Here is a 27,937-nt window from a genome sequence, read left to right on the forward strand (position 1 = left end):
TCTTCCTGTATCTGTCTGAGTAGCTAAGAAGCTGCAAACTCTGTCATATAAATACCCTCTTCTAAAGATAGCTGTGGTTCATGTGACCGAGGCTGCCAGCAACATGAGGACCCCCCAGGTCTTTCCAAAGTAAGGTCTGCAACATTTGCTCCACTCCAATGCAAAGGAGTGGCTTTTTTGGGGGGGGGGAGGGAGAGGTGTTGAGACTACATGGATCACTGGAGGTCACGTCCAATTCAAGGTGAATGCAGTCTGAAGGGAGGTGGCATTCACAGGGTCTAGAGAAGGCAAACATCAGGCTTGTAGAATCTACCTGGGGTGGTTCTTTGGGTTTCTTTTTTTTTATGAGAACGCTAAATAGGGTTGTGGGGAGAAGTTCAATTACATTCGCATTAAGAGGCAAACCAGCCTAACTCACGTTTTCTGAAACAATGCGTTGGCTGTTTCAAAGCCATCCTTCAAAGATCTCGTTTCTCCGAATTTTGCAATGCTGCTCTCCAGCGAAACAATGTGTGCAAAAACAAACAAACAAACAAACAAAGGGAAAGTATGCATAAAATGCACATATCAGTGAAATGTAACATACAAAAAATGCATTGATCTAGGCAGAATTGCATGCAAAAATGTGCTTAATTAGTAAAAGTTCAAGGCCAATGAATTTTCATGAGCATTTTTTTAAAAAAATGCAAATCACTGTAGGAATGAGTAGAACTGAATTTAATACTGGGGAAAAAATGAAACCAATTCATTCACCCCTCACTTCAGAGTTCAACATCGAGGGCCGAGTGCAAAATATTGCCTCAGTGAGGAAGGGTGGGCATGCAGCTCTTTGGAAACGGCCAGAGCTCCATGGCAGAACAACCGGTTTGCATGCAGAAGATCACAGTTTCAATCCCTAGCTTCTCCAGCTATGGTAGGACTGGGTGTGCAGATCCCCATTGCATCATGGGCAGGTAGAAGCAACCCATCACTCAGTGCAAGAAGCCCCAAAGCTAACACTGTTCCAGGGGACAGTGGGAGAAAACCTCCAAGCTGACCTGGACTGGGAAGGGTTCTGCCTGAAACTCTGGAGAGCCACCAACTGTCATTGAAATACCAAGGTAGCCAAGAAGGTGCCCTCTAGACCAGTGTTTCCCAACCCTTTTCCGACCGTGGGCCCCTTCCAACCTTAATTCCTTCCTGTGGCGTCACCATGGGCATAGCCAAGAAGGGGGAGGGGGGCAGTTGCCCCCCCATAAGTAAAAATCAATAGAAATCTGAGCTTCTACATCCCCCCCCTAATGAAAGCCTGCCCCCTAACAAAAATCTTGGGTATGTCCATGCCCCCACATCCTACCGGTAGAAAGGCAGCTATTTAAATGTTTTGCATGTAAATAGAACATGTTTTATTTATAATTTTTAAAATTTATACAAAATACAATTATGGCAACATAATGAAATATTGTTGAAGCAGAAAAAAAACAAACAGACCCGTGGAGCAGGAAGGGACCCCAAGAGTCATCTTTCTAGTGCAAGCCCCTGCAATGTAGGAAACTCAGCTATAGCATCCATAGCAGATGGCCATCCAACCTCCAAGGAAGTAGAGACCGGCCCCCAGCTGAAAAAGTTTGCTGACCCCTGCTCTAGGCGCTGGGGTGGACCGCACCCTGCACCTTGCAGAGTCAGGCCCAGGCTGCCACCGGGCCCAGAACTGGTGGTGGCAACAGGCAGCTCCGGCTCACCCAGCCCTACCCATTGCCACCCCACCACCTCACCTACCTGACCTGGGGGTTCTGGATCGCGGACTCTACTGGTCAAAACAGGAGCCTCAGCTATCGCCCTTTCTCGCCAGAAAGAAAACACACATGGCAAAAAGAAGCATAGGCCCTGGTGGGCTTCCCCCTTACTCACTTGTGATTGGCCAAGTGGATAGCCAGCCAATCAGGATTTTAAACAATTATTTTGTCTTCACTTCTCACTTTCCTCTGTGCCCCCTAGCCATGTGCTGTGGCCCCCCATTTATGCATTTGTGGAACATTCCCTCCAGGGAGACTGAGCTGGTACCATCGGTACATATCTTTAGGCACCAAACAAAAACATTCCTCTTCAACAAGGTATTTGGCTGTTAAAAATTCTACAGCCTTTTAAACTGTGGTGGGCATTGGTTTTTTTTTTAAATTATTATTATTATTATTATTATTATTATTATTATTATTATTTTGTACATTTTGTGTTTCTATGTTTTAAACTGTGGTCCACGGCTGAAGGGTGTTATATAAATTTAGTAAATAATAATGTTGAAGATGGAAGGAAGCAATTCTCAGGAAAAACATCTTCTGAGAAATTTGGCTCAGCTCTGCTACAGGCCGCTGGGTTTTCTTCTTTCCACTGCTGCTGCCTTCCATGAGAGTGAATCTCCCCAACCCTTTTCATTGCAGGGAAGAAGATTAAGTGTCCTAGTTTCCTCTTTTTCATTCCAGGAGGTTTTATGGCTGCAATTAGATCACACATGCACTCAAGTAAATCTTCCAGTGTTTAGCCTGCCGTGTCAGAAGGAGGAGGGTGTCTGCCAGGATTCGTGAGCAGCAAAGTGTGATAGAGCGCCCCTTTCCCTCCTCTCCTCTTCTTTGTCTGATTCCACGCTGGTAGTTTAGGACATCATTTGCTTGGTCATTCCTTATGGAGAATCCATGTGATGTCACTGCAAAGCATTCCACTCTTATCTGTGTTGCCCTTGTTTGCGGTGTTTCCCCCCCATAATTGCATCCTGTCAAAGCACGATTGAGACCTCTGACAGGAGTGCATACCCTACAACATTTCTCTGATGAAAACAGGGGCATCCTATACTACTACTACTACTACTACTACTACTACAACAATACTTTTCTACTACTTTACTAGTACTACTTTAATACCATTTTACTTACAACTCTAATACAACTTTACTATAACTTTAGTATAACTTTACTACTGCTTTACTGCTATTATTTTTCCACTGTTTTAATACTAGTATTTTAGTATTACTACTACTACTTTACTATTACTACTACTGCTGCTTCTTTACTACAGCTCTACTATATATATGCTGCCCATCTGATTGGGTAGCCCCAGCCACTTGGGTCGGCTTTCCAATGTCACTACAACTTTACTATCACTTTACCATAACTTTAGTACTGTGCTATAATGTTACGACATCTTTACTACTTTACTACTGTTTTACTACAACTACTATTTTACTACTGCTTTAGTATTTCATAGAATCATAGAATCATTTATACCCTGCCCATCTGATTGGGTTGCCTCAGCCACTTTGGGCGGCTTCCAACATATAAGAAACATAATAAAAATTAAACATCAAAAAGAATCCCTATACAGGGCTCCCTTCAGATGGCCTAGGGGTTGGAAGCATGGGCGTAGGCAGGGGGGGCAGGAGGGGGCAATTGCCCCCCCTAGAAGCAGGGCCACTGGCCAGCCTGCCCCACTGCCCGCCCGGTGCCGTCTCCCTTCTCCCTGGCTGGCTGTTGGGCGGGCGGCGGGAAAGCCCCAGAGCCGCGCAAAGCGTTTGGCTGGCTTTCCCTCCCTCCGCCCCACAGCCAGCAAGGGAGAAGGGAGACGTCCCTTCTAGCCGGCTGGCTGTGGGGCGGGCGGAGGGAAAGCCAGGCAACCGCTTTGCGCGGCTCTGGGGCTTTCCCTCCACCTGCCCCAGCGATTGCAGAGGGGGAGGAGGGGATCGGAGCAGCCCGATTTCGGGCTGATCCTGGCTCCCCCTCGTCCCTTCCTATCGCGGAGGGGGAGGAGGGAGTCGGAGCAGCCCGATTTCGGGCTGATCCTGGCTCCCCCTCGTCCCTTCCTATCGCGGAGGGGGAGGAGGGAGTCGGAGCAGCCCGATTTCGGGCTGATCCTGGCCCCCCCTCGTCCCTTCCTATCGCGGAGGGGGAGGAGGGAGTCGGAGCAGCCCGATTTCGGGCTGATCCTGGCTCCCCCTCGTCCCTTCCGATCGCGGAGGGGGAGGAGGGAGTCGGAGCAGCCCGATTTCGGGCTGATCCTGGCTCCCCCTCGTCCCTTCCTATCGCGGAGGGGGAGGAGGGAGTCGGAGCAGCCCGATTTCGGGCTGATCCTGGCTCCCCCTCATCCCTTCCTATCGCAGAGGGGGAGGAGGGAGTCGGAGCAGCCCGATTTCGGGCTGATCCTGGCTCCCCCTCGTCCCTTCCGATCGCGGAGGGGGAGGAGGGAGTCGGAGCAGCCCGATTTCGGGCTGATCCTGGCTCCCCCTCGTCCCTTCCTATCGCGGAGGGGGAGGAGGGAGTCGGAGCAGCCCGATTTCGGGCTGCTCTGATGTGGCCCCGCCCCCGCCCCTTGGCCCCGCCCCTTGCTCCCCGCCCCTTGCCCCCCCTGATTTTCATCCTGGCTACGCCCCTGGTTGGAAGAAGAAGAGTTTGGATTTGATATCCCGCTTTATCACTACCCTAAGGAGTCTCAAAGAGGCTAACAATCTCCTTTCCCTTCCTCCCCCACAACAAACAGTCTGTGAGGTGAGTGAGGCTGAGAGACTTCAAAGAAGTGTGACTAGCCTAAGGTCACCCAGCAGCTGCATGTGGAGGAGCAGGGAAGCGAACCCGGTTCACCAGATTGTGAGTCCACTGCTCTTAACCACTACACATTTCTCCCATGAAAATAAGGACACAGGAGGTGGGGACACAGGAGAGGGCCTTTTTGGTGGCTGCTCCGGACCTAAACTCTGGAACTCCCTCCCTTGAGAAGCTATACAGCAGACGTTGGCAACCTTTTTAGCCCGTGGGCTGGACATGGGCCACACAGGCGCAGAAGCGATTTCCAGTGGCGCTGCGGACATTTTGGAAATGGGCAGTGCAGCACCAGAAATCGCTTCTGCACATGTCCGTGGCTGCGCAGAAGCGATTTCCAGTGCTGGTTGCCCATTTCCAAAACGTCCGCAGCGCCAGAAATCGCTTCTGCGGCTGCATAGACACGATTTCCGGCGCTGCTCGATGAGTCCCTGCGCCACGCTACGCCAGTTTACCGCAGCGCGCGGGGGACTTGCCAAGTGGGCGGCTCAGTTCACGGGCGGCCCATGGGCCGGAGGTTGCCGATGCCTGCTATACAGGCTCCCTCCTTGTTGTCCTTCCATCACCTTCTTTTTCCAATAGCCTTTTGGGAACTGACTGCTATTAATGAAAGGGCTGGTGCCATGCTGTTTTTATAGTAATCATCAGTAGTTTGAATTCTATTACTTCTTAATGGCTTTTAATTACTGTTTTTTTCTGTGTTGTGACTTGCTCTTATCTGTAGCCTGCCTTGAATTCCTGTTAGGGGAAAAGTCAGTGCTATGTATGTATATATGTATGTATGTATGTATGAGACAAATTCATGGAGAAGAACGTTGTCAGTGGCTGCTAGCCACTATGTCCATGTTCTGCCTCCTCAGTTGCTGGAAACCTCAGGAGGAGCTCTTGTGCTCAGGTCCTGCTTACAGGCATCTAGTTGACCAATGTGAGAACAGGATGCTGGACTAGATGGATCCCTGGGCAGACCCATCAAGCTCTTATGTTCTTACGATGTCATGATGTCACGTTACGCCGCAGGCGCCATTGGGCACCCATAGCCTGAGGCCCAGGTTGGCGCTCTTGTATCCCTGCAAAAATGTTGGGGGGAGTGGGAGGTGCCCCAGTTTCCCTTCTTGGACACCAACCACCGTAGCCAGACATTAAAGCAGCCTTCCCCAACCTGGTGCCCTCCAGCTGCTTTGCACTACAACTCCCATCAGCCCCAACCAGTATGTCCATCTTGGCCGGGGCTGATGGGAGGTGTAGTCCAAAACAGCCGGAGGGCGCCAGGTTGGTGAAGGCGGTGTTAAAGCTAGGAGATGCTAAGGAGGACTCCAGGTCCTTCCACTTTTGGTAAATGACATCCAAAAGCAACAGCAGCATTATACAAACAGCAAGCACGATACAAGGACTCAGCCAAGTTGTTGTGACTTCTTAGTTGGTCCCAATGAAAATATTATGCTGTTGGATTCACTGCTCTGCCCACCACAAGGACTAATATGCCTGCCACAATTTTTAATAGTTGTGTAGAAGGACTGTGGCTCCATGTAGAAAATCTACTTTGCATGCAGAGGGTTTGAAGTTCAATCCGTGACACCTCCGAGGGTGAAGGGTGAGTTGCTGCCAGCCAGTGTAGGCAATACTGAGCTAGATTGGCCCTTGGTGGAGCTATTTGGTTGAAGGTGCCTGCTTGGGGGGGGGGGGGTTGCCTGCTTCCACTTTATCTTCTGTGTTTTGTTTGGGGGTGTTTGCCTGTTTGGAGGAGAGGAGTCTGAGCCTCACGACTTTCCCTTCTGCAAAATGGGCATTTTGTAGTGCCCAAAACATACTGTTAGATTTCCAAATGCATTCCAAAAAAGTTAGGGAGCCCTGCTCTAACAGGTGCACGGGCCTAACTAAAGCTCAAATACAAGGCAAGGGCTTTGCCATCTGTGTCGAGCAATCCACTGAGCACGCTCCCTGCGATGTGGTGTTGCTGCACACTGAACGCCCACAGTTTCCACTTGCAAGCAAGCCTTGACCTCTCCCATGACTTGCAACTGTCCTCAGGGGACACTCTTGTCAGCAGAGCTGCCAGCAAAACAGACCATTAGTCCAGGCATAGCCAGCGTACGTAGCTCCTTCCAGATATTGCTGGCATAGGAAGGACACCTGGGATAACTCAGTCTGTAGAACATGAGACTCTTAATCACAGGGTCATGGGTTTGAGCCCCACATTGGGCAAAAGATTCCTGCATTGCAGGGGGTTGGACTAGATGACCCTCAGGGTCCCTTCCAACTCTACAATTCTCTGATTCTGCAATTCCCATCTTCCCTGACTCCTATGCTGGTTGGGGCTGATGGGAGTCCAGCAACGCCTAGAGAGAGCCACAGGTTCCCCATCCTCTGTTAGTTCGCCAAGCCTTGAGCTGCTTCTGCCTACGCAGACAAGAAGTGTCTCTCTGAAAGACTGAGCTCTCTGCTAAGCTGACAAGTTCTGGTCCTTCTAACTGGAGCTATTGGGAACTGAACCTGGGACCTTCTGCATGCAAAACACATGCCCTGATCCAAGCCAAGAGGAGCCAGGAATAGAAAACAAAACAGAGGCGCCAACCCAAAGGTGAATGTTTGCATGACGAAAGGGATGGCAATGCTTTTACCTTCCTAAATATTTATGCTCCGTTGCTTTGCAAAGTCCTCTCTGCCTTGGCGACAGATGCTGTCAGGGTCACTTCCCTGAGCCAAGCCGTCTCTCGACGCTGCTGCCTTTGCTTCGCTTACCATGATTGAGCTGTCCAAATAAAGAGCTGGCAAGTGCTTACTTCAAACTTTTCAAAAATAAGGATGTAAGTATAGCCTGCTGGATCAGACCAAAGGCCCATCCAGCCGAGCATCCTGGTCTCACAGTGGCCAACCAGAGACCCGTAGGAAACCCACAAGCGGGACCTCAGTGCAAGAGCACAGTCCCCACCTGCGATTCACAGCAACTGGCATTCAGAAGCATTTCTGCCTCTGACGATGGAGGCAGAGCAGAGCCTTCTTGGCTAGTACCCATTGATAGACTTCTCCTCCCTAAATTTCACCAGTCCCCCTTTATTTTTATTTTTACAAATGATTCTTTATTATTTAAAATTACAATTTAACAAACACAAACAAACACAAAAATAAACAACCGTAATGTGAATAAATCATAGTGAATATACATTTCTCCTGTTTCTTTAGCTTTACTGTACTTACATACTTCCCGTCCTTCTCATTAGACAACGTTTTGCTTCCTTTGTTCCACAGGTTTATATTTTGTGTTGTCTTTTCTTTCCTTCCATTTTTTATTCTTGACAAGCTTATCTTTTGCACCAGTCCACCTTTAAAGGCATTCAAGTTGGTGGTCATCACTGCCTCCTGTGGGGATGAGTTCCACGGTTTAACTTCGTGCAACTGCATGAAGAAGTCCTTTCTTTTCTCTGTCCTGAATCATCCAACTTATGGGTGCCCATAAATTCTACCGTCATGAGAAAGAGAGGAAGAAAAACAACAACAACATCCCTTGTCTCTACCCACTTTCTCCTTACCATGCATAATTATATACAGTAAATGCATTATCATTTCATCTCTTAATTACCTAAATTAATCAACCTGTATTTGGGTAAGGTAAAGGTAAAGGTAAAGGTAAAGGGACCCCTGACCATTAGGTCCAGTCGTGACCGACTCTGGGGTTGCGCACTCATCTCGCATTATTGGCCGAGGGAGCCGGCATATAGCTTCCAGGTCATGTGGCCAGCATGACAAAGCCGCTTCTGGCAAACCAGAGCAGCACATGGAAACGCCGTTTACCTTCCCGCTGTAGCAGTTCCTATTTATCTACTTGCAGTTTGAAGGACTGTGTGTGAGAGAGGGAAGGGGAGATCTCCCAGGGTGAGAGGCTGGCAAAAGAAAAAGATGCTGAGTCTACAGGCACCCCCAAACTGCGGCCCTCCAGATGTTTTGCCCTACAACTCCCATGATCCCTAGCTAACAGGACCAGTGGTCAGGGAAGATGGGAATTGTAGTCCAAAACATCTGGAGAGCCGAAGTTTGGGGGTGCCTGTGCTGAGAGGGCACATCTTTTTCTGCATGGGACAAAGGATGGGATGCACTTGTGAGAGAAAATCTTGTCTGTTTCTATCTTCTTTTCTTTATTATTCTTTGTGTGGGTTGTGGGGTGTGTGCCTTTTATTGTATTGTGAAAATCTCAAGAAAGCTTTATTATCAACCTGCAACACAGGGTGGACTCACAAAGATGGCTCTGCTGCGGTGGGGGGGGGGGGCATGTAGGTGGTTCTACTTTAAGAATGGAGCCAGAAAGATTCCCCTCCCCCTTTTCTGGGCATCTTTTATATGATGTTGATTATTCGCCCAGAAGGAAAGGCCTCCGCCTCTTTAAGCCTACCCTTTACTGATGGGAAACTCTGTCCATCAGAGGCCAGGAGAGGCAGCAGCTTTCCTTACAAGGAGTTTGGCAAGAGCTCAGCTGGCGAAAGTCTCAGGGAACGGGAGTTCCTCTTCCTCTGCCTCATTCATTCAAGTCAAATCGGAGTGACCTGCAGCTGTGAGGCGGAGGCAGACGCCTCTTTGTTCCCAGCCGGTGAGAGAGAAGAGGGGGCCCCCTCCTTGTTGCTCACTCCCTGCTTCCATCTGGGGAGGGAGGCCTTGGAGAGGGACTCTCAGCAGCGTGAAGGTGGAAACAGTTGTGGATGTGTGGCTGTCAAGTGACTGTGTCTTGCCAAGAGGTCCCATGGCGATCCAGCTCTAATCTGAAGGTGAGCTGCTGCTGCTGGTGGTATTGGTGCTGGTGGTGGTCCGCTTTTGCTACTTCTTGGTAGCTCCGTGGTAGAGCATCTGCCTTGCATGCAGGAGATCCCCAGGTTCAATCCCCAACAGCATCTCTCCAGGTAGGTCTGGGAACATTCTCCCTCTGAAATCCTTGAGAGTGGCTGCCAGTCAGAGCAGGCAATGCCTGATGGTCTGACTCAGAATAAGGCAGCTTCCCAAATCCCTATGACCCTGAGGCCAAAAGGAAGGAAGGAATGCATGGCACCTGTGTCATGTGGGGTTGAATGGGGCAGGGGGAGAGAGAGAGTCAGCCAATGGATTTAAGACATAGGAGCATAGGTATCTGCCTTACACAGAGTTAAACCATTGATCTAGCTCAGTATTGTCTACACTGACTGGCAGCAGCTCTCCAGGATTTTGGGCAGAGGACATTCTGGCCTTACCTGGAGCATAGCTGCCAAGTTTTCCCTTTTCTCGCGAGGAAGCCTATTCAGCATAAGGGAATTTCCCTTTAAAAAAAGGAGAACTTGGCAGCTATGACCTGGAGATGCCATTCTGTATGCGATGCAGCTGCCCTTACCATTGAGACATGGCCCACCTTCCAAAAACAGGAGGAAAAGAGAGTTGAATGCATGATTGAGGCATAGATGTCCTTGCAGGGGGGTTTTGTGGGTTTTTTTGCCCCACTGTCTTCTCTGCTTGAACAGGTTGTGTAGGCTTCTGCAGCATTCTGCTTGTTCTAGTTAGTTTTTAAAGTTATCTATCAAAATAGATTAAATCTCCCACTCTTCAGCCAAAAAGAAGAAAGTTCTCAGAGCAGCTTATGGCTGACCTTTTCTCTTTTTGGGGGGGGGGGGAGACAAGGCTTCCAATCTAAAAAGACACAACCCTAAAGGAAAACAGATCAGGAGGGAGGAGGAAGAGTACAGCACAGGAAACAAGGGTGCATACTCTGGGCCTTGATGTATCTCTCCTATCAACCTCAGTACTCTAGGGAAGAAAATATTGCCGGTCACCACCAGACTTTTAGAGAATTATGGACTGGATGGGGGGATGAATTATTTGCAGTTCCCAGACATTCATATTCAGGGCTAACTCTGGATGTCAGATATTGGAGACAGACATCTCGGAAGGGCTATAGCACTGGCTTGTGAGCTTTCTAGAGGCATCTGCTTGGAAACAGAATGCTTGACCAGGTCAGTGTCAGTCTCACCCAGGAGGGCTCTGATGGATGTCCCTTACTGTGTTGGTGTGAAACCTGTTTACAGAATACCAGTCATCCATCGCTCACCTAACCTCTACATTTTTCTCCCCTCCCCTCATAACTCCTGCTTGATGTTTAGATTGTAAGGTTCTTGGGGCAGTGACCTCCTCCCTCCATGAAGCATTATTTAAATGCATCGCTAATGCTAATGATTAAAATCAGGGACCTTGTCAGCTTGAAAGTTGTAAGGCTGCAACCTGGGACCTAGGATGGAAACAGGAGCTTCACTTCAGCCAGTCCATCATCGCCTGGACTTAGCCTTGGAACCTGTTTCCAGATCCAGGGTTCTACGTCAGCTTATGGAAAGGAATGACAAACCAGGCAGTGCCTCTGGGCATGTGCAGAAAGTCTTGCTCCCTGTCCACAAAACAGAGTTCCCCTCCCACCTAGGAAAGGGTGTGTGACACCCAGTTCAGAGAGGTGATGATGGGCATGGGGAATGCCCAGGTTTGAGAACATTTGCGCTTCTGACAAACAGTTGTAAGAGCAGGAAAGGCTGTTGGTTTCACATCTTGCTCAAGTGGTTTCCTGGAGACCATCGTGGGAAGCAGAGATCCCTTAATGATCCCCAGTTTGCCAGGGATGAGTGTAATTTTATGCCAAGGACAGAAAATTAACTCATCTCATGAGAACTGGAGGAAGTCCTTGAATGAGTCAGATGTTCCTTGTTTTTTATGATGACCAGACTTGATCCTCAAAGCCTCTTATTTTGTTAGACAGGAGATAGTCAAGAGTTCCTAAAGGGAGTTAAAAGTGGCATGAACGAGGCATCGCTTCCTATGATGAACACACATCTTCATTTTGACTTGCATCCAAAGCTGCGTTAAGCCGCTCGTTCTATTAGTGCAAGGATTTCTGCTTGTGCAACTGAATTTTCCCCACCTCCCCCCATGGAATCATAGAGTTGGAAGGAGCTCCAAATGTCATCTAGTCCAACCCCCTGCAATGCAGGAATCCTGCCCACAGCTGTTCCTGAGTGGGCTCAAACCACCAGCCAGATTCATCGCAGTTCCCATGCACCGCCTAAACCTGTTCTGGGGTTCCCCCCCCCAACGCTTCAGAACAGATTGGGGGAGGGTGGACGGCACCTGAGATGAGAAGAGAGGGGGAAGTTCTTTTGCAGAAGCCGAAATCCTTTTCCTAATGGAACAAGGGCTTCAAATAATGTTCTTTGTTCCGCCATCATCATCGCTGGTCAGTCTCAAGATCTGTAGCACAGTGGCAGTGCACATGCTTAGCTTGCAGAAGGTTCAATCCTCAGCATCCCCAGGTAGGGCTGGGAGACAACCATTTTTGAAATCATGGAGAGCCACTGCCAGTCATTGTAGACCACTGACAACTAACATGGTGCCCTTTGAATATTGTTGGACTACAACTCCCATCAGCCTTAGCCAACATGTCCAACGGGGATGATGGGAGCCCAGGGAAACCTGGAGGGTACCAGGTTCACTTCCCCTGATGTAGACTATCCTGAGCTAGATGGACGAAATGATAAAAGTCGGCTTCATATTGGGGAGTGACGATATTGGGGAGTGCACAGCAGGGCCTTGGGGGGGGGCTGTTGTAACAGCTTGGTTTTCACAATTTCAGAAGAAAGATATTGTCCTAGAAAACAGTAAATCACACCATTTATTTATTTAATTAATTTAAAAATATCACTTAATATCTCCGAGGCTATCAAACAAAACATTGATATCAGTTCGTAGAAAAGTACAAGCTTTCCTAAAAGCTAAGGAAAAACAAACCTGAACTACAAATCACAGATTAAACTGAGCAGCGTACAAAGTAGATAACTAAAAAACTAAGAGTCCAAGTCCAGGAAATCTGGAGTAAACAACATATAAGTTTTCATGAGGTGTTCAAAGGTCATTAACATATCTGCCTTATTAATTACCTGAGGGAGAACATTCCAGAGGGTGCATGATGTCATCGAGAAGGCCGGCTTCTGTGACCACTGGCTGGTTGTGGAATGATCTGCAGGGACTTCCCAGAATATATTAGAATATATTAAAAATCAGCTTGGTATGTACTACGGGGGGGGGGCAGTCCACTAGGTATCCTGCCCCCAGTTTACTTCTACCTTGAACTTCATATCCACCAAGGAATTAGTGAGCATGCTTGTGCTTCTGGCAGCGTGCCTGCTTATTGTGCAATTAAGAAAAACCAAATTATTAACATTATTATAATTGTGTCCTAGGGTTGCCATATTCCCCGAAGTGAAAATCTGGTCAAAGTTGTTGACCTTTATTGGGAACATCTCCCTTTTTAAATCGCCCTACTTGCCCATACGTCCAGGTTTTTCCAAACATTTTGCTGATTCAGCAAAAATCCACACAGACACCATTTTTGGAGCCTGATTCCTGGACATATGGCAGCCCGATATATTGGGGGCTGTAATTCGTTAAGGATGCTGAGAGCTGGAGACCTTAGTCTCCTTATTCCCCTCCCAGAGCTACAACCATAGCTGACAAGTTTTCCCTTTTCTCACGAGGAAGCCTATTCAGCATAAGGGAAAATCCCTTTAAAAAAGGGATAACTTGGCAGCTATGGCTACAACCCCAAGAGTAGTTTAACAATCAATCCCTCTCCCCAGGAAATTCTGGGAATTGAAGCTCTAGGAGGGGACCAGTTGTCTCCTACCAGCTCTCAGCACCCTTAACACATGACAGCTCCCAGAACTCTCTTGGGGAAGCCATGACTGTTTAAAATGGTATCATGGTGCTTTAATATGTAGTGTGACTGTTAATTGAGGCTGTCTCAACGGGACAGGCTGGAAAGAGAAAAAACGAACTGATTACTACCGGAGGATGTCTCCAAATTTGTTTCTGTTCCCACAGCCAGAGGATGTCTTCCATGTTCAGCAAGACTCGGACGGCCCACTGTGCGAATGAGCGCCATCTCCACACCTTTCCCCAGGAATGCAACGTGGCCATATTGGGGTGCCAAGGATCAGGAAAATCAGGTTAGGAGATGTTGTGGGACCTGGGAGTAGGGAGGGGGAAGACATTTAATTCAGCTCACTTGTAAAATTGAACTTGTTTAATTCGCACAGGGAACAGCACATTCCCATTTCTCCTCAGGTGGTGAAATGGGACAACCACCCCCCCCCCAAAAAAATATTACACCTTTCTTCCATCCTGGAACCCAAAGTGATGTTCATGTGGTTCCCAGGTGCTCACCTATCCAGGCACTGATAAGACTATGACTGTCTAACTTGTGGCCCTCCAGATTGGATTGCATCAACTTCCACCAGCCCCAGCTGGTGCACCCAGCTGTCAAGGACGATGGGAATTGTAGTTCAACAACACCTGGAAGGCCACAGGCTAGCCACTCCTCAAATACACCCCGATCTGCTTTAGCTTCAGCAAAGTGATGGTCCCATGGGCTCTCACCTCATGCCCTGGGACCATCTGCCGCAGTAGTCCCAGCTGTGATACTGCCCATGCACCTGCTCAAAAGTGGTACTGCTCTCAGGTAGACATCCATATCTACTGCTTGCAGGCTAGAAGGTAAGTCTTCACAGGATAGGGTCCCAAGCGGAAGGATCCGTTCCTTGTGTGCAAAACATTTCATCATTTCATCATCCATTTCAGCAATAAAATAAAATAATATTCTTGCTCTTCTGTGAGGACTCACTGCTGGAACTAAGTATCTCTCTCTTTCTCTGGTTTCTTTCAGCGTTGACAGTGAAGTTTCTAACCAAGAGGTTTATAAGTGAATATGATCCTAACCTAGGTAAGAAGACCTTGCTCTGATCTCATGCCTTGCACCCCTTCTTCTGCCTTCCTCCTCCTCCCCTTCTTCCTATGTTAGTTTTCAAATCAGCCCTTTATTCAGGACCACGAGGACTAGAATCTTGCTTTATCATTACGGGAAAGATCAGGGCCGTCTCAAGCACGTCGGGCGCCCTGGCGCCGTGGTGCGGAGATCGCTCCGGCGCCCCCGCCCCGCTCCGTTTTTGGCCGCGGCTGGTGGGCGGACGCAGCAGGCAGCATGGTTTTCGCACGGCGCCCCCTGCCAGGCGGCGCCCTGGCGCCCCGCGCCACCCGGGCTGCCCCTAGAGCCAGCCCTGGGAAAGATAATAGATGAGTGATATAGTACATGCTTTGCATGCAGAAGGCCTAAGATTCAATCCCTAGCATCTCTAGGTAGGACTGGGAGAAGTCCCAGGCTGAAACCGTAGAACTCCTAGAAACAATAGAAGCTGCCTTATATGGAGTAAGGCATGGGGCTCATCTACCTCCAAATGCTCAAAATCCAAAGATCTGCTTGTGCAAATTTATTTATTTATTGCAATTATATCCCACCTTCTCATCCGAGGAGCTCAAGGTGGTTCTCCCCTTCTTCACTGAATCCCAACAACATCCCTGTGAGGGAGATTAGGCTGAGAGGCAATGACTGGCCCAAGGTCACCCAGTGGTGATTTGAACCCTGTTCTCTCAGATCCTAGCCTGAGACTCTAATCACTACACCACACTGGCTCTCTCTCTTCTTTGCAAGAAAAGTTTGCTTTTCAATTGGGTAAAGGAGGGCAGTGGCGGAAGTGCCTCCCTACCCTCAGAGGAGCTTATCTTCCACCCCACTGTATTTCTAAATGTGCTTCTGAGAATAAGCATCGTTGCATGCTACCCCAATCTCTGAGTGGTGTGAGATTCCAGGTGCTTACCACCCAGGGTTCGTATTTCCTTTTGGAAATGAGGCACAGTGGAGACTATGGTGTCTTTATGATAAATGGTTTATCAGGGGTCAGCAAACTTTTCCAGCAGGGGGCCGGTCCACTGTCCCTCAGACCTTGGGGGGGGGGGGACTATATTTTGGAAAAAAATATGAACATATTGAGGGCTTCTCCTTGCAGCCAGAGATGCATTTTAAATAAAAGGACACGTTCTACTCATGTAAAAACACCAGGTAGGCCCCACAAATTACCCAGAGATGCATTTTAAATAAAAGGACACATTCTACTCATGTAAAAACATGCTGATTCCTGGACAGTCCGCGGGCCGGATTTAGAAGGTGATTGGGCCGCATCCGGCCCCATGGGTTACACACACAAACACACACATATAATCTGAGCCTACGATGAAGGGGTTCACAGCATTAACTATTGGATCAACTATTGCTCTGCTTCTCTGGCTTTGCAGCTCAACCCTAAATTCAGGCTTCATCCCTCTGACAACCAGAGCCCGCTTTCCTTTGTTCTCTTAATGGCCCATCTCTCGGGTGATTACCTCATCAGGAAACTGGCCTGACTTCTGCTGGATCCAGGAATTGGAAAGGGTAGGGCACCCCCAAACCTGTAACAGTATTATGCAAAGACAATTGATCTGCCTCCTGGATGAACAGAGCAATAGTACTTTGAGATCACTTGGGTCAGACCAACAACTCTCACCCACCAGGACTCGTCAGAGACACAAAAAAGAGGGTGGGTTGTTTGTCCTAGAAGTGTCCAGTAATAATTAAGCAGAAAAGAGACCCGATCGTTAGGTCTCTGGGGCACATCAGCCACCTTCTTGGAGAAATGGCGGGATGGGGGGAGAGCTTGTCCGGAAATATTCCAAGGTATTTTAAGTTGCGATGTTTTTTCCGCCATTGTTTCAAAACAAACTGCCAAATTTAGAGCACATACCAAGGGAAGAAGCAGAGATGGAAAACACTGATTGTGTAGCAAGCAAATGCGAGGCAGCCAGGATATAAAACAAAACCCTTAAAATATCTCTGTGTTGCTCTCTTTTACCGTTTGTGAGCTGGGAAGTTTGTGGATGGCATGCACATTTCATTGAGGCAGCAATAGTCAGCTTTCCCCAACCTGGTAACCTGAAGAGGTTGTCGGACTACAGTTCCCATTACCCCTGACCATCCCTGTCTGGGGATGATGGGAATTGTGGTCCAGCAACATATGGGAAGCAACATCTGGGAGGCCACATCTCAGTCACTCCTGTGCTACAGGGTTGTCCAGATAGTGGCTACACGGACTGATATGGGCTCTCCGGGGTTCCGATTTCCTAGCAATTTCTGGAAATGGCAGGGAATTGAAATTGCCATCTTCTGCTGCTCTACACAGACCCCCTAATGTTTTGCCAAGAACCAGTAAATCGGGGTATACACAGAAGACACAGGAAGAAGTAGGGTACCGGAAGATGGGACTCAGGCCATATCTGCACTACACATTTAAAGCCGTATCATCCCACTTTAAGTAGCCATGTCTTCCCCTAAAGAATCCTAGGAGCTGTAGTTCATTAAGTGTGCTGAAAGTTGTTCCCCCTCACAGAGCTACAATTCCCAAAATGGTCTAACAATCAATTCCCTCTTCCTAGCACCCTTTACAAGCCACAGATCCCAGAATTACTGGGGGTTGGGAAGCCATGACTGCTTAAAGTGGGATGATACTGCTTTAAATCTATAGTCCAGATGGGGTCTCAGATTGAATGGCCAATCTGTGGTTTGGTTGCTACTTCCAAGCCATTGCATTGAAAATGTGTTTTTAAGGGTTGAGGAGTAAGTTAAGTGCAGCATTTCTGACATTCTGCAGTATGATAAGCTATACTGAGTCCCTTTTCTATGCACCTTTTAAGGACTCAATTGCCATGCATTTCAATAGATACCTGATTCCCTCTCTTCCTTTTTTTTTTTAACATAGTCTCTAAATGGTGCAGAAACAGCTCTGTCTGAATGCACAAACCTGCAATGTGTTAACTTTGGGAGGGGTCTTCTTTCTAAAAACAAATGGGTCAGGCTGGGCCAGAATTCAGCGCTCACGATTACCTTGCGCTGCCAATGTTAAACATTTCCAGCATACTTTCCCACTGATTGCATTCAAGCAAACGGGGCTGCTTTTTTAAATAGGCCAACCTCAAAGGGGACGGCAACGAGCCGCAAATGATTTATGGCAAGTTATGAATGCAGGCAAAACCCAGGAACTCATCTGAAGGCCTCCTCACTTTAATGGGTCCGTGTTCCCAAATATTCATTCTTCAAATGTCGGCAATTATAACCTTGTTTTCAACAAAAGGAAAAGGAGTGGAGGATGCTGCTCCACCAATTTTGAAGTCTCTGTGAAACTATTACTCTGCGGAAATATCTTGCTAGATGAATCACTGGGCATTCATTTAGCAGAGCAATGAAAAGGGCATGGAAATGTTTTTTAATTGGACCGAGAGAGTTTTCGCTTTGCTTTGAAGGTCATTATTGTTCAGAAAAGAGGTGGGGTGGAATTTCCACTGTGGAGTTTCTTGTCCTCTGGGATGCCCATCCCCTGAGATTTTTTTTAAAAAGTCCCTGGTGACTGCAGGGGAAACTCTTCAGAAGATGGAGCAAGGGGCTCTTTTGTCCTTGCAGAATAAACTTTGCAACCCCATGCACTGCTTAGTTAACGAGGGAAGGTGCAGAGGGGCAAAGGATAGCCCTTAGCTTGGTCATGGGGCATCTGCTTTGCATGCAGAAGGTCCAGTGGCTGGGAAGGATTCTGAACTGGAACCCAGGAGAGCTGCTGCTGGTTAGTGTGTGAACAATACTGAGCTAGACCAGGGGTCAGCAACCTTTTTCAGCCATGGGCCAGTCCACTGTCCCTCAGACTATGTGGTGGGCCAGACTATATTATGAAAAAAAATATGAACATATTGAGGGCTTCTCCTTGCAGCCAATTATGGTGATTGGTTGATTATGGTGCAATGGAAGCAGGGCTAGACCTACCGTGAGAAGCAGAGGGAGGGGTCCACTCAGGAGGCAGATGATGGGAGAAGCAGGAAGTAGCAACATTTTGGAAAACAGACTTGTGTGGAACCCACAGAATGTTCTGTCCCATCACCAGTGTTGACATAAGAGTCAACTGCTTGCCCAATTGGCTTCTGCCGTGGAATGGGATGGAATCTTACTTAGCCTCAAGCAGAAAAAAAAGTATTAGATGAATCCTGGACAGAAGGGCTCCATTCTGACATTGCTTGAGGGTAGCCGGGTGAAAAAGTGGTGGGACTCTGAACCTTTAATAGTGTGAAGAAGAGAAGATTTCAGCTGGTCATGCAACTATCAAAGGTGCAGGAGCCCAGTCCTCCTCCTCCTTATTATAATTTATTATTTATACCCTGCCCTTCTGGCTGGGTTTCCCCAGCCACTCTGGGCGGCTTCCAACAGAGAAATGAAATAAAATAATCTATTAAACATTAAAAGCCTCCCTCAACAGGGCTGCCTTCAGATGTCTTCTAAAAATCTGGTAGCTGTTTTTCTCTTTGACATCTGATGGGAGGGCATTCCACAGGGCAGGCGCCACCACCGAGAAGGCCCTCTGCCTAGTTCCCTGCAACTTGGCTTCTCGCAACGAGGGAACCGACAGAAGGCCCTCGGTGCTGGACCTCAGTGTCCGGGCAGAATGATGGAGGTGGAGACGCTCCTTCAGGTATACTGGACCGAGGCCATTTCGGGCTTTAAAGGTCAGCACCAACACTTTGAATATTATTATTATTATTATTATTATTATTATTATTATTATTATTTACAGTTATATACTGCCCTGTACCCACAGGTCTCAGGGTGGTTCACAAGATAAAATCACAAGATAAAAACAAAAAATGCATAATAAAAATTAGAACAAGAACAACCTAAAAATCCCCCCAACACACTTTTAAAGGGCATTGGATGTCAATCAGCTAAAGGCCTGGTTAAAGAGGAATGTTTTGCCTTGCGCCATAAGGTGTATCATGAAGGCGCCAGGCGAACCTCCCTGGGGAGAGTATTCCACAAATGGGGGGGCCACTGCAGAAAAGGCCCATTCATGTGATGCCCCCCTCTGTACCTCTAATAGAGGAGGCACATGAAGAAAGGTCTCAGATGGTGATCTCAGAGTCTGGGTAGGTTTATATGGAGAGAGGAAGTCCTTGAGGTGTTGCAGTCCTTTTGACCACGCTAGTAATAGCTTGGGTTTGGGTTTAGAAGCTGGTCTGCTTCTAGTTTAATGCCATTTTAAAAAACCATTGTCTTGCAGAGGACACATATGCTTCAGAGGAGGTGGTGGACCAACAACCAGTTCTATTGAAGGTCATGGATACGGCCGACCAGGTAATGGAGAATGGAGTCCTGGCACAACGGCTCCTTTGCAACTGCACCATTAATGCACTGTGTTACTGTGAACTTGAGCATTTCCGTTCGCCAGAGGCGCACTCTGCTTTGGACACTGGAGCATAGCTGCCAAGTTATCCCTTTTTTTAAGAGATTTTCCCTTATGCTGAATAGGCTTCCTCGTGAGAAAAGGGAAAACTTGGCAGCTATGCACTGGAGTCAAGTTGCCTCTTTCTCCTCTTCATTGCCCTGGAATATTTTTAAAGGTTTATTAGGGACAGCCAGGTAAATAGAATAGGGGTTATTTTAAAACCAAGCTCATTTTAATGGCCTTCTTTTGAAAGGCAGAATGACAGATTAAATGGATGAAGGCCAAAGCCAGCCTGCAAGCCTATCCTAGCACAGGAACAAAATGCCCCATTCTTATAAGGCTCTGAGGATTAGTTGGCCCCAGCCACATCACCAATCAAATTGCATAATGGCTCTTGTTTCTAATGCCGGCAAACAATGGACAAAAGCAGGAGGAAGAGGAGGGGAGCTGCTAGCAGCTGGCCTGCAGCAGCTTCCTTGTGAGTAACAGCCAAAACATTCTGAAAGTTTTTCAATTTCGAAAGAACAAGGCACGATGCAGATTTTTGACATTATACATGGTGTCTGGGGATGGAGAGAATTATTTCTCCCTCGTAGCACTAGAATGCAGGGTCACCCAGTGGCATTTATTGGTTGGCTGTAGAGGTGGAACAGAGAAAAGGAAGCCCTTCACACAACTCATGGGACCAGCTTGCAGAACTCCCTGCTGTTATATGTTGTGCTGCTGTCCTTAGTTGCTTTTAAAGGGGCAGGGGGGGGGGGGATAGACAAATTCCTGGAGGAAACAGCTATTAAGTTTAATTTATTTGTTGCATTTATACCCTGCACCTTCTTTTCCAAAGAGCAAAAGATGGCCTACATGGATTCCCCTCCTTCTTGAATCCCAACAAAAACCTTGTCAGGTTGGTTTGGTTAGGCTACGAGGTGGTGAAATTCTTATGGGTACAGTGCAAAGTGCTTCATAGCCGAGTGGGGATCTGAACCCTGGTCTCTCAGACCCTACCCTAACACTCTAACCACTACACCAAGAGCCATTCAGCGTACTTGGTGCAGGTTTGGGGAGACCTGGGTTCAAATTTCACACAGCAGTTAAGTTCAAAGGGTGACCTTGGACCAGTCACCATTTTCCAGCCTACCCAACTTTGCAGGTTTGTTGTGAGGTTAAAATGAAGATGGGAGTTACCAGGCCCTTACAGGCATCCTTTTTTGCCTACTGAGGCAGTTATACCGCAGCATTCTGCAGCCTCCCCAGGTACCTGTATTTCTTGTTCTTAAACAGCCCGATGAGAGGAGTTGCCTCATGTTGCCTTCTCATCATGGATACCCAGGAAGGCTGCAGAGTGTGGACCACTGGAAAGACGATTTGTAGAATGAAATCACAAACAACTTTCAGCCACCCATGAGAATTTCATTTAAATTTTATCTCCTTTTTGAGGAGGAAGAGCAGGATATGCATGGGATTTTCGGTTGCAGTTTAAGAACGCAAGACGAGCCTCCTGGATCATGTCAATGGCCCATCTAGTCCAACATGCTGTCCTCAGTGACCACCCAGATAGCCACTAATAATCCCCATGTGGTTGGCTCTCTGCTAGGATGTGCCAGTGAGCTGCGAGCGATACTTGAATTGGGCCAGCGCATTCATGGTGGTCTACAGCATTGACAACCGGAAGAGCTTTGAGGGAAGCCAGCAATACTTGGACATCATAGCTCTGCACCTGAAAAACGTCCAGCATGAATCTCCGGTTTTCCTGGTGGGGAACAAGCTGGACATGGAACAGTACAGGTAATGCCTGAAGCAAGCACCTATTGGTCTCCCATTGGTGCATCCAGCTCATTACTGTCTACACTGACTGGCAGCAGCTCTCTGGGGCTTCAGGCAGTGGTCACTCCCAGCCCTACCTGGAGATGCCAGGGATTGAATTTAGGATCTTCTGCATACAAGGCAAGACAATGTACCATGGACTTATGGCCCTTCCCCATTAATAATAATAATAATAATAATAATAATAATAATAATAATAATAATTTATACCCCGCCCATCTGGCTGGGTTTCCCCAGCCACTCTGGGCGGCTTCCAACAGAAGTATTAAAATACAATAATTTATTAAGCATTAAAAGCTTCCCTAAACAGGGCTGCCTTCAGATGTCCTATAAAAGTCTGGTAGTTGTTTTTCTCTTTGACATCTGGTGGGAGGGCGTTCCACAGGGTGGGTGCCACTACCGAGAAGGCCCTCTGCCTGGTTCCCTGTAACTTGGCTTCTTGCAGTAAGGGAACCACCAGAAGGCCCTCGGTGCTGGACCTCAGTGTCTGGGCAGAATGATGGGGGTGGAAACGCTCCTTCAGATATACTGGACCGAGGCCATTTAGGGCTTTAAAGATCAGCACCAACACTTTGAATTGTGCTCGGAAACGTACTGGGAGCCAGTGTAGGTCTTTCAAGACCATCATGATGAAGAAGCCTGAATTTTCCCTTCTCTGAATTTTGCCATGCAGTTCCCCAGCCAAGAAATGTGTGCAAAATTCCATATGCTAGCATGAAGTGTGCATAAAAAATGCATGCGAAATAACATACAAAAATTCATTAAAGAAGGGAATATATTAGCGAAAGCATGCTTTGCAAAAATGTTATCAGGAGTAGTTCACACACAAAACTTATGAATTTTCTTGAGGACTTAAAAAATAATAATTCAGAAACTGAAATGTGGAGAACTGAAATTAATGAGAAATGAGAAAGAGAAAACCCAAAATCGCCAGATTCATCCACCGTCAGAGTCCCTAGCCCAGGCCTAGACCCCTAGAGCACCATTTGAGCAGGGGTTGTTTATAGGTCAAATGGTCTGTTGGAGAGTGACCATTTCTGAATTCTTTTCCCAGGCAGGTGACCAAAGCTGAGGGGATTTCTCTGGCCTCCAAGTACGGCTCCTCCTTCTACGAAGTCTCGGCTTGCCTGGATTTTGAATCCGTGCAGCACATGTTCCACGAGGCGGTGCGGGAGGTGAGGAGGGAGATGGAGAGGCACATGGCGGTCCGCCCCTTGTTCATCATCGAGGAGAAGCCGTCCCTTCACCTCGTCCCTCCAGCCGCCATGGCCTCCAAGCACGGCCTGGCCAGCTGCACCTACAACACTCTCTCCACCGTGAACTTCAAGGAAATCCCTTCGGTGGCCCAGGCCAAGCTAGTCACGGTGAAATCCTCCAGGGCCCAGAGCAAGAGGAAGGCTCCGACGCTGACATTACTGAAGGGATTTAAGATCTTTTGAGGGGAGCCTGCAAAGGGCTGCTTCAAGATGGGAGAGCAAGTTGGGGCCCTTTGCCTGACTGCAGCCATCTTAAATGCTGGTGTACTGGCCTTCCTTGCTTTCCGCGTGGCCTCTCGTTCTAGAGCAAAACATGCTGGGAACATAAGAAGAGACTTGCCAAAGATTCATCTAGTCCAGTGACCAGTTCTCACAGTGACCGACCAGATGCTTATGGGAAAAACACAAGTAGCACATGAGCGGAACAGCAACTCTCCCTACTAGTGATTCCCAACGGCTGCTGTTTTGGGACCAACGCCTCCAATAGTAATGGTTTTCAGCAACAATGCTGCACCCTCCTGTTCAGGCTCCAGTCACTGCTGTGCTGCTTTCTGCTCTCCCCCAGCCTGGCTGATCAAAACCCACCCCAGCTTCCACTGAGGCTCTCTACTTGGGAAGGTCAAATGGGAAGCGCTGGCTTCCCTGCTCCCCCTTCCAAAGTGACTGGAGTCCAACCCGGGTCAGCACCCCCAAGCCCATTTCTCCCTCCTCCATCAGAGCCTGCTATGCCGATGCCAGAACTGCAGGGCTAACGGTGTCAAGCGACTGTGCCGCATGCAGTGTGGCCAGGATTAGTATCGACACTGCTCCAAGACCTTTTTCAAATTCTGCACCCAAAGCATGGATGTCTTACAACCGGCAGAAATTGCATCGCATACTTTTGTCGCTCCTGCAGAGTTTGTCTGTGTTATGATTGGCATTTTGTATCTGGCAATGTATGTGAGAGAGAGATAGGAAATGGAGATAGCAGATGGAGATAGCAGGAGGACAGGCAAATGCGCTGGGATGTGTGGGCAGGAGCACATGACGCGTGTGTGCTGTTGAAACAAAAAGTGCCTGTTGTTTGAGTGTTGACGATGCCTCCACGTCCAGCTTTCCAACCCACTGCCAAAGAACAGGCTAAAGGGACACAGAGCCCCCTGGTGAAAGAATGGCATATCATTCCTTGCATACATTTTCCGTCAGCATCCCCGGAGCAGGGGTCACCAGCTTTTTTTTGGCCTGTGGGCACATTTGCAAACCAGAGAATCTGTCCTGGGCACCACACACACACAGCACATTGAAGTACACACTGCAAACCTAGGGTGCATTCCGAAGCGGAGAGTATTGTGTTCGTTTTCCTGCTAGCACTTCTGAACTGATTTCTGATGTTCCTTTCACACTGCAGTGTCACGGAACTCTGACTTTATGGCTAAGATACAGGCATGCCACCATAGAACCCAACTCCCCAATAAAATATTTGAGGGGCCAAGTTAATGGGCATTGCCATTCAAATGGTGTTTGTGTGTGCCACATCTTGTGATCGATTATGCAGGGCAGGGCTTACATGGGCCCCCCTGAAATATTTTATTCAAGTTGGCACCCCTGCATGCCACATTAAATTTCACTCGGAACAGTGGGTGAGGTGTAACACAACAACAAACATCATTGGACCACATTCTACTCCCCATCCCCAAAAAGTTTTGTGTGTGTGTTTTTGTCATGTACACAAAACGGCCCCAAAGACACCTGAATAGCTTCAAAACTACAATGGTGGGGCAGATAAGTTCCACTCTTTTCCTGCTGTGCAAGGCAAAGAGAGCTTCCCTTCAAATGCAGATAGCAGCTTCTAAGGGGCAGTTGTTGTAGTTGTGGACTATGGCAGGGAGGGAGAGAGAACAAAACTTTGCAAACTTCTCATGCCCCCAGCCCACCCTGTAACAGACCAGAGCTGGTCAGGCTCCACTGTGGCTGCTGTTTACACTTCACAAGTACAAAGATGCCATTGAGGTCCCATCTATTTCTGTCCTTAAACTGGTTTCGGGGCCCAGAGAAGCATCTGTGAGGAAGGCTGGGAGGTTTCTAATAGGGGAATATAAGGTAAAATCCAATCTAGCCCCTCATCTGGTTCTCACACTGGCTTGACCAGCTGCCCCCAAGCAGGCAATAGCACTCTCAAAATAAGGACGTAAGAATTTCCCTACTGGATCTGGTCAAAGCCCATCTAGTCCAACACACTGTTCTCACAGTGGCCAACCTAGAAGATATCCACAAGTAAGTCCTTAGAGGAACAGCAGCACTCTTCATGCCTATGATTCCAAGCAACTGGCTCTGATTTTGAAGGAACAGCATAGCCATTGATAGTCCTATTCTCCATTATAGCCTTAAGTACAGAAGTCTGGTGAAGGCTCTGAAACTACAGTTCGCAGTATCAGGCAGTGGGAGGGTGTGGGGAGAAAGAGATGACAATTAAACTAATACAAAACCAGCATCAGTTAGATCTGACCTCGGTAAACCCCCAGTATCATTTTGCCTGCTCAACTGAAGTAATGGGTTAAATGGTGCCTTAACTTAGAATGCCCCCCTTTTCTTCTTTTTCCCTTCTAAGTCTTATCTGCTTCCCCCTTGCCCCAAATTATTTTGCAATCGAATGATCCAACATGCAACAATGCTGCTCTAAAGGTAACCAAGAAACTAAGAGTGGAGAAAACCAGCGCAGCACTTTCATAATAAAGACCATTGATTTATTTCCCCATCTGTTCTCTTTTTCCACAAGGGGAGTAGGAAGGAAGTGGGTTGTGCATGCAGAACCAACTTTAACTTCTATCTTGATGCTTCTTGGAGAGCGGTGACCTTTAAATTCAGCATTGCTATTTCACCCAACTGGTGCGGAAAATATTTTGATGAAGGAAACTTTGGGAAAGCCAAGTGCATAATCTTTTGTTTCATTCTGCTTGTTGGCACAATAGCAATTCCCCCCCTCCCCTTCTCTGTTTAGGGTTTGATTTATTCAGTCCTAGGATCCTGTAATACCACGGCCTTGTGCATTCATTCATTCATTCATAGGGATAAATTACCACTCCTGGTTCCATTTGTGTATATAAAAGCTATATATGTAACTTTGTAATGTAAATGTGTTCATTTATTCATTCACTAGTGGATTTTAGCCCGTTTAAAAACGGGCGCTAGAGGAAGCGGCCTGCCGGGACTGGCTTGGCGGTGGCGGGTCTTCCCGCCACCACCAAGCCAGTTCGCAGCGGGGGCTTTTCGCCGTTTGCCTTCCCCTGAGGGGGAGGCAAACGGCGAAAAACCCCGCCGCGCCGCAATTCGGCTCCGGGACTGGCTTGGCGGTGGCGGGTCTTCCCGCCACCGCCAAGCCAGTCCGCAGCGGGGGCTTTTCGCCGTTTGCCTTCCCCTGGGGGAGGCAAACGGCGAAAAACCTCGCCGCGCCGCAATTCGGCTCCGGGACTGGCTTGGCGGTGGCGGGTCTTCCCGCCACCGCCAAGCCAGTCCGCAGCGGGGGGTTTTCGCCGTTTGACTTCCCCTGGGGGAGGCAAACAGCGAAAAACCCCGCCGCGCCGCAATTCGGCTCCGGGACTGGCTTGGCGGTGGCGGGATGTTCCCGCCACCGCCAAGCCAGTCCGCAGCGGGGGCTTTTCGCCGTTTGCCTTCCCCTGGGGGAGGCAAACGGCGAAAAACCCCGCCGCGCCGCAATTCGGCTCCGGGACTGGCTTGGCGGTGGCGGGTCTTCCCGCCACCGCCAAGCCAGTCCGCAGCGGGGGCTTTTCGCCGTTTGCCTTCCCTCGAGGGGGAGGCAAACGGCGAAAAACCCCGCCGCGCCGCAATTCGGCTCCGGGACTGGCTTGGCGGTGGCGGGTCTTCCCGCCACCGCCAAGCCAGTCCGCAGTGGGGTTTTTTCGCCGTTTGCCTTCCCCTGGGGGAGGCAAACGGCGAAAAACCCCGCCGCGCCGCAAATCGGCTCCGGGACTGGCTTGGCGGTGGCGGGTCTTCCCGCCACCGCCAAGCCAGTCCGCAGCGGGGGGTTTTCGCCGTTTGCCTTCCCTCGAGGGGGAGGCAAACGGCGAAAAACCCCGCCGCGCCGCAATTCGGCTCCGGGACTGGCTTGGCGGCGGCGGGAAAAAGGGGAGGAATTCCTCCCCTTCTTCCCGCCGCTGCCAAGCCAAAGCGGGCCTCCCTCCGCGCCCGCTGCCGCTTCGGCTTCCTCGGGTTCCCCGAGGAAGCGCCGTCCCATGCCGGAGGTGTGCGGCAAGGCTGCCGGGGGGGGGAGCGCTTCTCTCCCCCGCCGCCTCACCGCGCACCTCCAGCATGAGACTGGGCTTCGGAGCGGCGGTTGGCGGAGCGGCAGTTGGCTGTTCCCTGTGTCCCGAGAGCACGGGTCCAATCCCTGTGTCCCTGGTTGTCCCTCCGTCCAATCCCTGTGTCTCTGGGGGACATGCGCAGTACCCCAGGGACACACGGGACATCTGGACGCAGGGACAACATGGACATTATTATATAGGATTCCATTTTCTTGGACATTCTGGTCACTCTCTCCAGTTCAGTTTCACAATTCACAGTTTTAAACTGCACTTTTAAATTGTTATTTCTCCTCCTTTCCCCCCTTTACTGAGCTTTTTCGAAAATGCAAATTAAAGATAAACAAAACAGATGCAAGGGGTACTGACATAACGGACTTAAGATAGCTCAGTCATTATACTGTAATTGCTGATCATCTTAACGCTTCCTTCCTCCCGCACTAGCAGATGTAGCTCAGAATTGGAAGACCGTTTGGAATGTAAACAATATTGACGTGTGGTACCAAAAAGTTTGGCAATGTTCCTTTTTAGAGAAACGAACACACAAAAAGTGTAATCAGGGGACAAATGGACAAATGGTAAATTAAGAAAATATGGAACGCATTTATTGATCATACAGATCGTATAGATCGTACAGAATTATACCTGCCCTCCACTCCTTGATATACTCCAGACCATGGAACTTTTGAGTTACTTTCTCTTTTCATCTCAAACCCCCCTGTAAAGAAAATCTAAAGAAATTACACCCACTGTATGAATAGAAATGGTCAATTCGGTCCCTTGCACCACATGTAACATTAATACCTCCCCGCTTCGCAGCTACTTTGGGTCCA

The 27,937-nt window shown here is 48.5% G+C and overlaps 1 protein-coding gene across 2 annotated transcripts; it reads left to right on the top strand.

Annotated features, from left to right (window-relative positions):
* Nucleotides 1-9,062: 9,062 nt before the first annotated feature.
* RASL12 (RAS like family 12) lies at nt 9,063-25,536 on the top strand. Of its 2 annotated transcripts, none has more exons than XM_035131046.2 (6): nt 9,063-9,316; nt 13,431-13,555; nt 14,272-14,328; nt 19,568-19,641; nt 21,324-21,514; nt 22,608-25,536. In XM_035131046.2, exons 2-6 carry the CDS (start codon nt 13,438-13,440, stop codon nt 22,990-22,992), a joined length of 825 nt encoding a protein of 274 aa, XP_034986937.2. In that variant the 5' UTR covers nt 9,063-9,316; nt 13,431-13,437; the 3' UTR covers nt 22,993-25,536. The 2 variants fall into 2 exon arrangements, with proteins under 2 accessions (XP_034986937.2, XP_034986936.2); XM_035131045.2 differs by lacking the exon at nt 9,063-9,316 and adding an exon at nt 9,327-9,448.
* Nucleotides 25,537-27,937: the final 2,401 nt, after the last annotated feature.

This window comes from Zootoca vivipara, chromosome 14 (assembly GCF_963506605.1).
Source record: "Zootoca vivipara chromosome 14, rZooViv1.1, whole genome shotgun sequence".
NCBI lineage: Eukaryota > Metazoa > Chordata > Lepidosauria > Squamata > Lacertidae > Zootoca > Zootoca vivipara.

Coding starts and splice junctions, on each gene's coding strand:
- RASL12 (XM_035131045.2), top strand. CDS start 9,405: ATGCAGGAGATCCCCAGGTTCAATCCCCAACAGCATCTCTCCAG. Junction 9,449..13,430: donor CCCCAACAGCATCTCTCCAG/GTAGGTCTGGGA, acceptor CTGTTCCCACAG/CCAGAGGATGTCTTCCATGT. Junction 14,329..19,567: donor TGAATATGATCCTAACCTAG/GTAAGAAGACCT, acceptor ATTGTCTTGCAG/AGGACACATATGCTTCAGAG.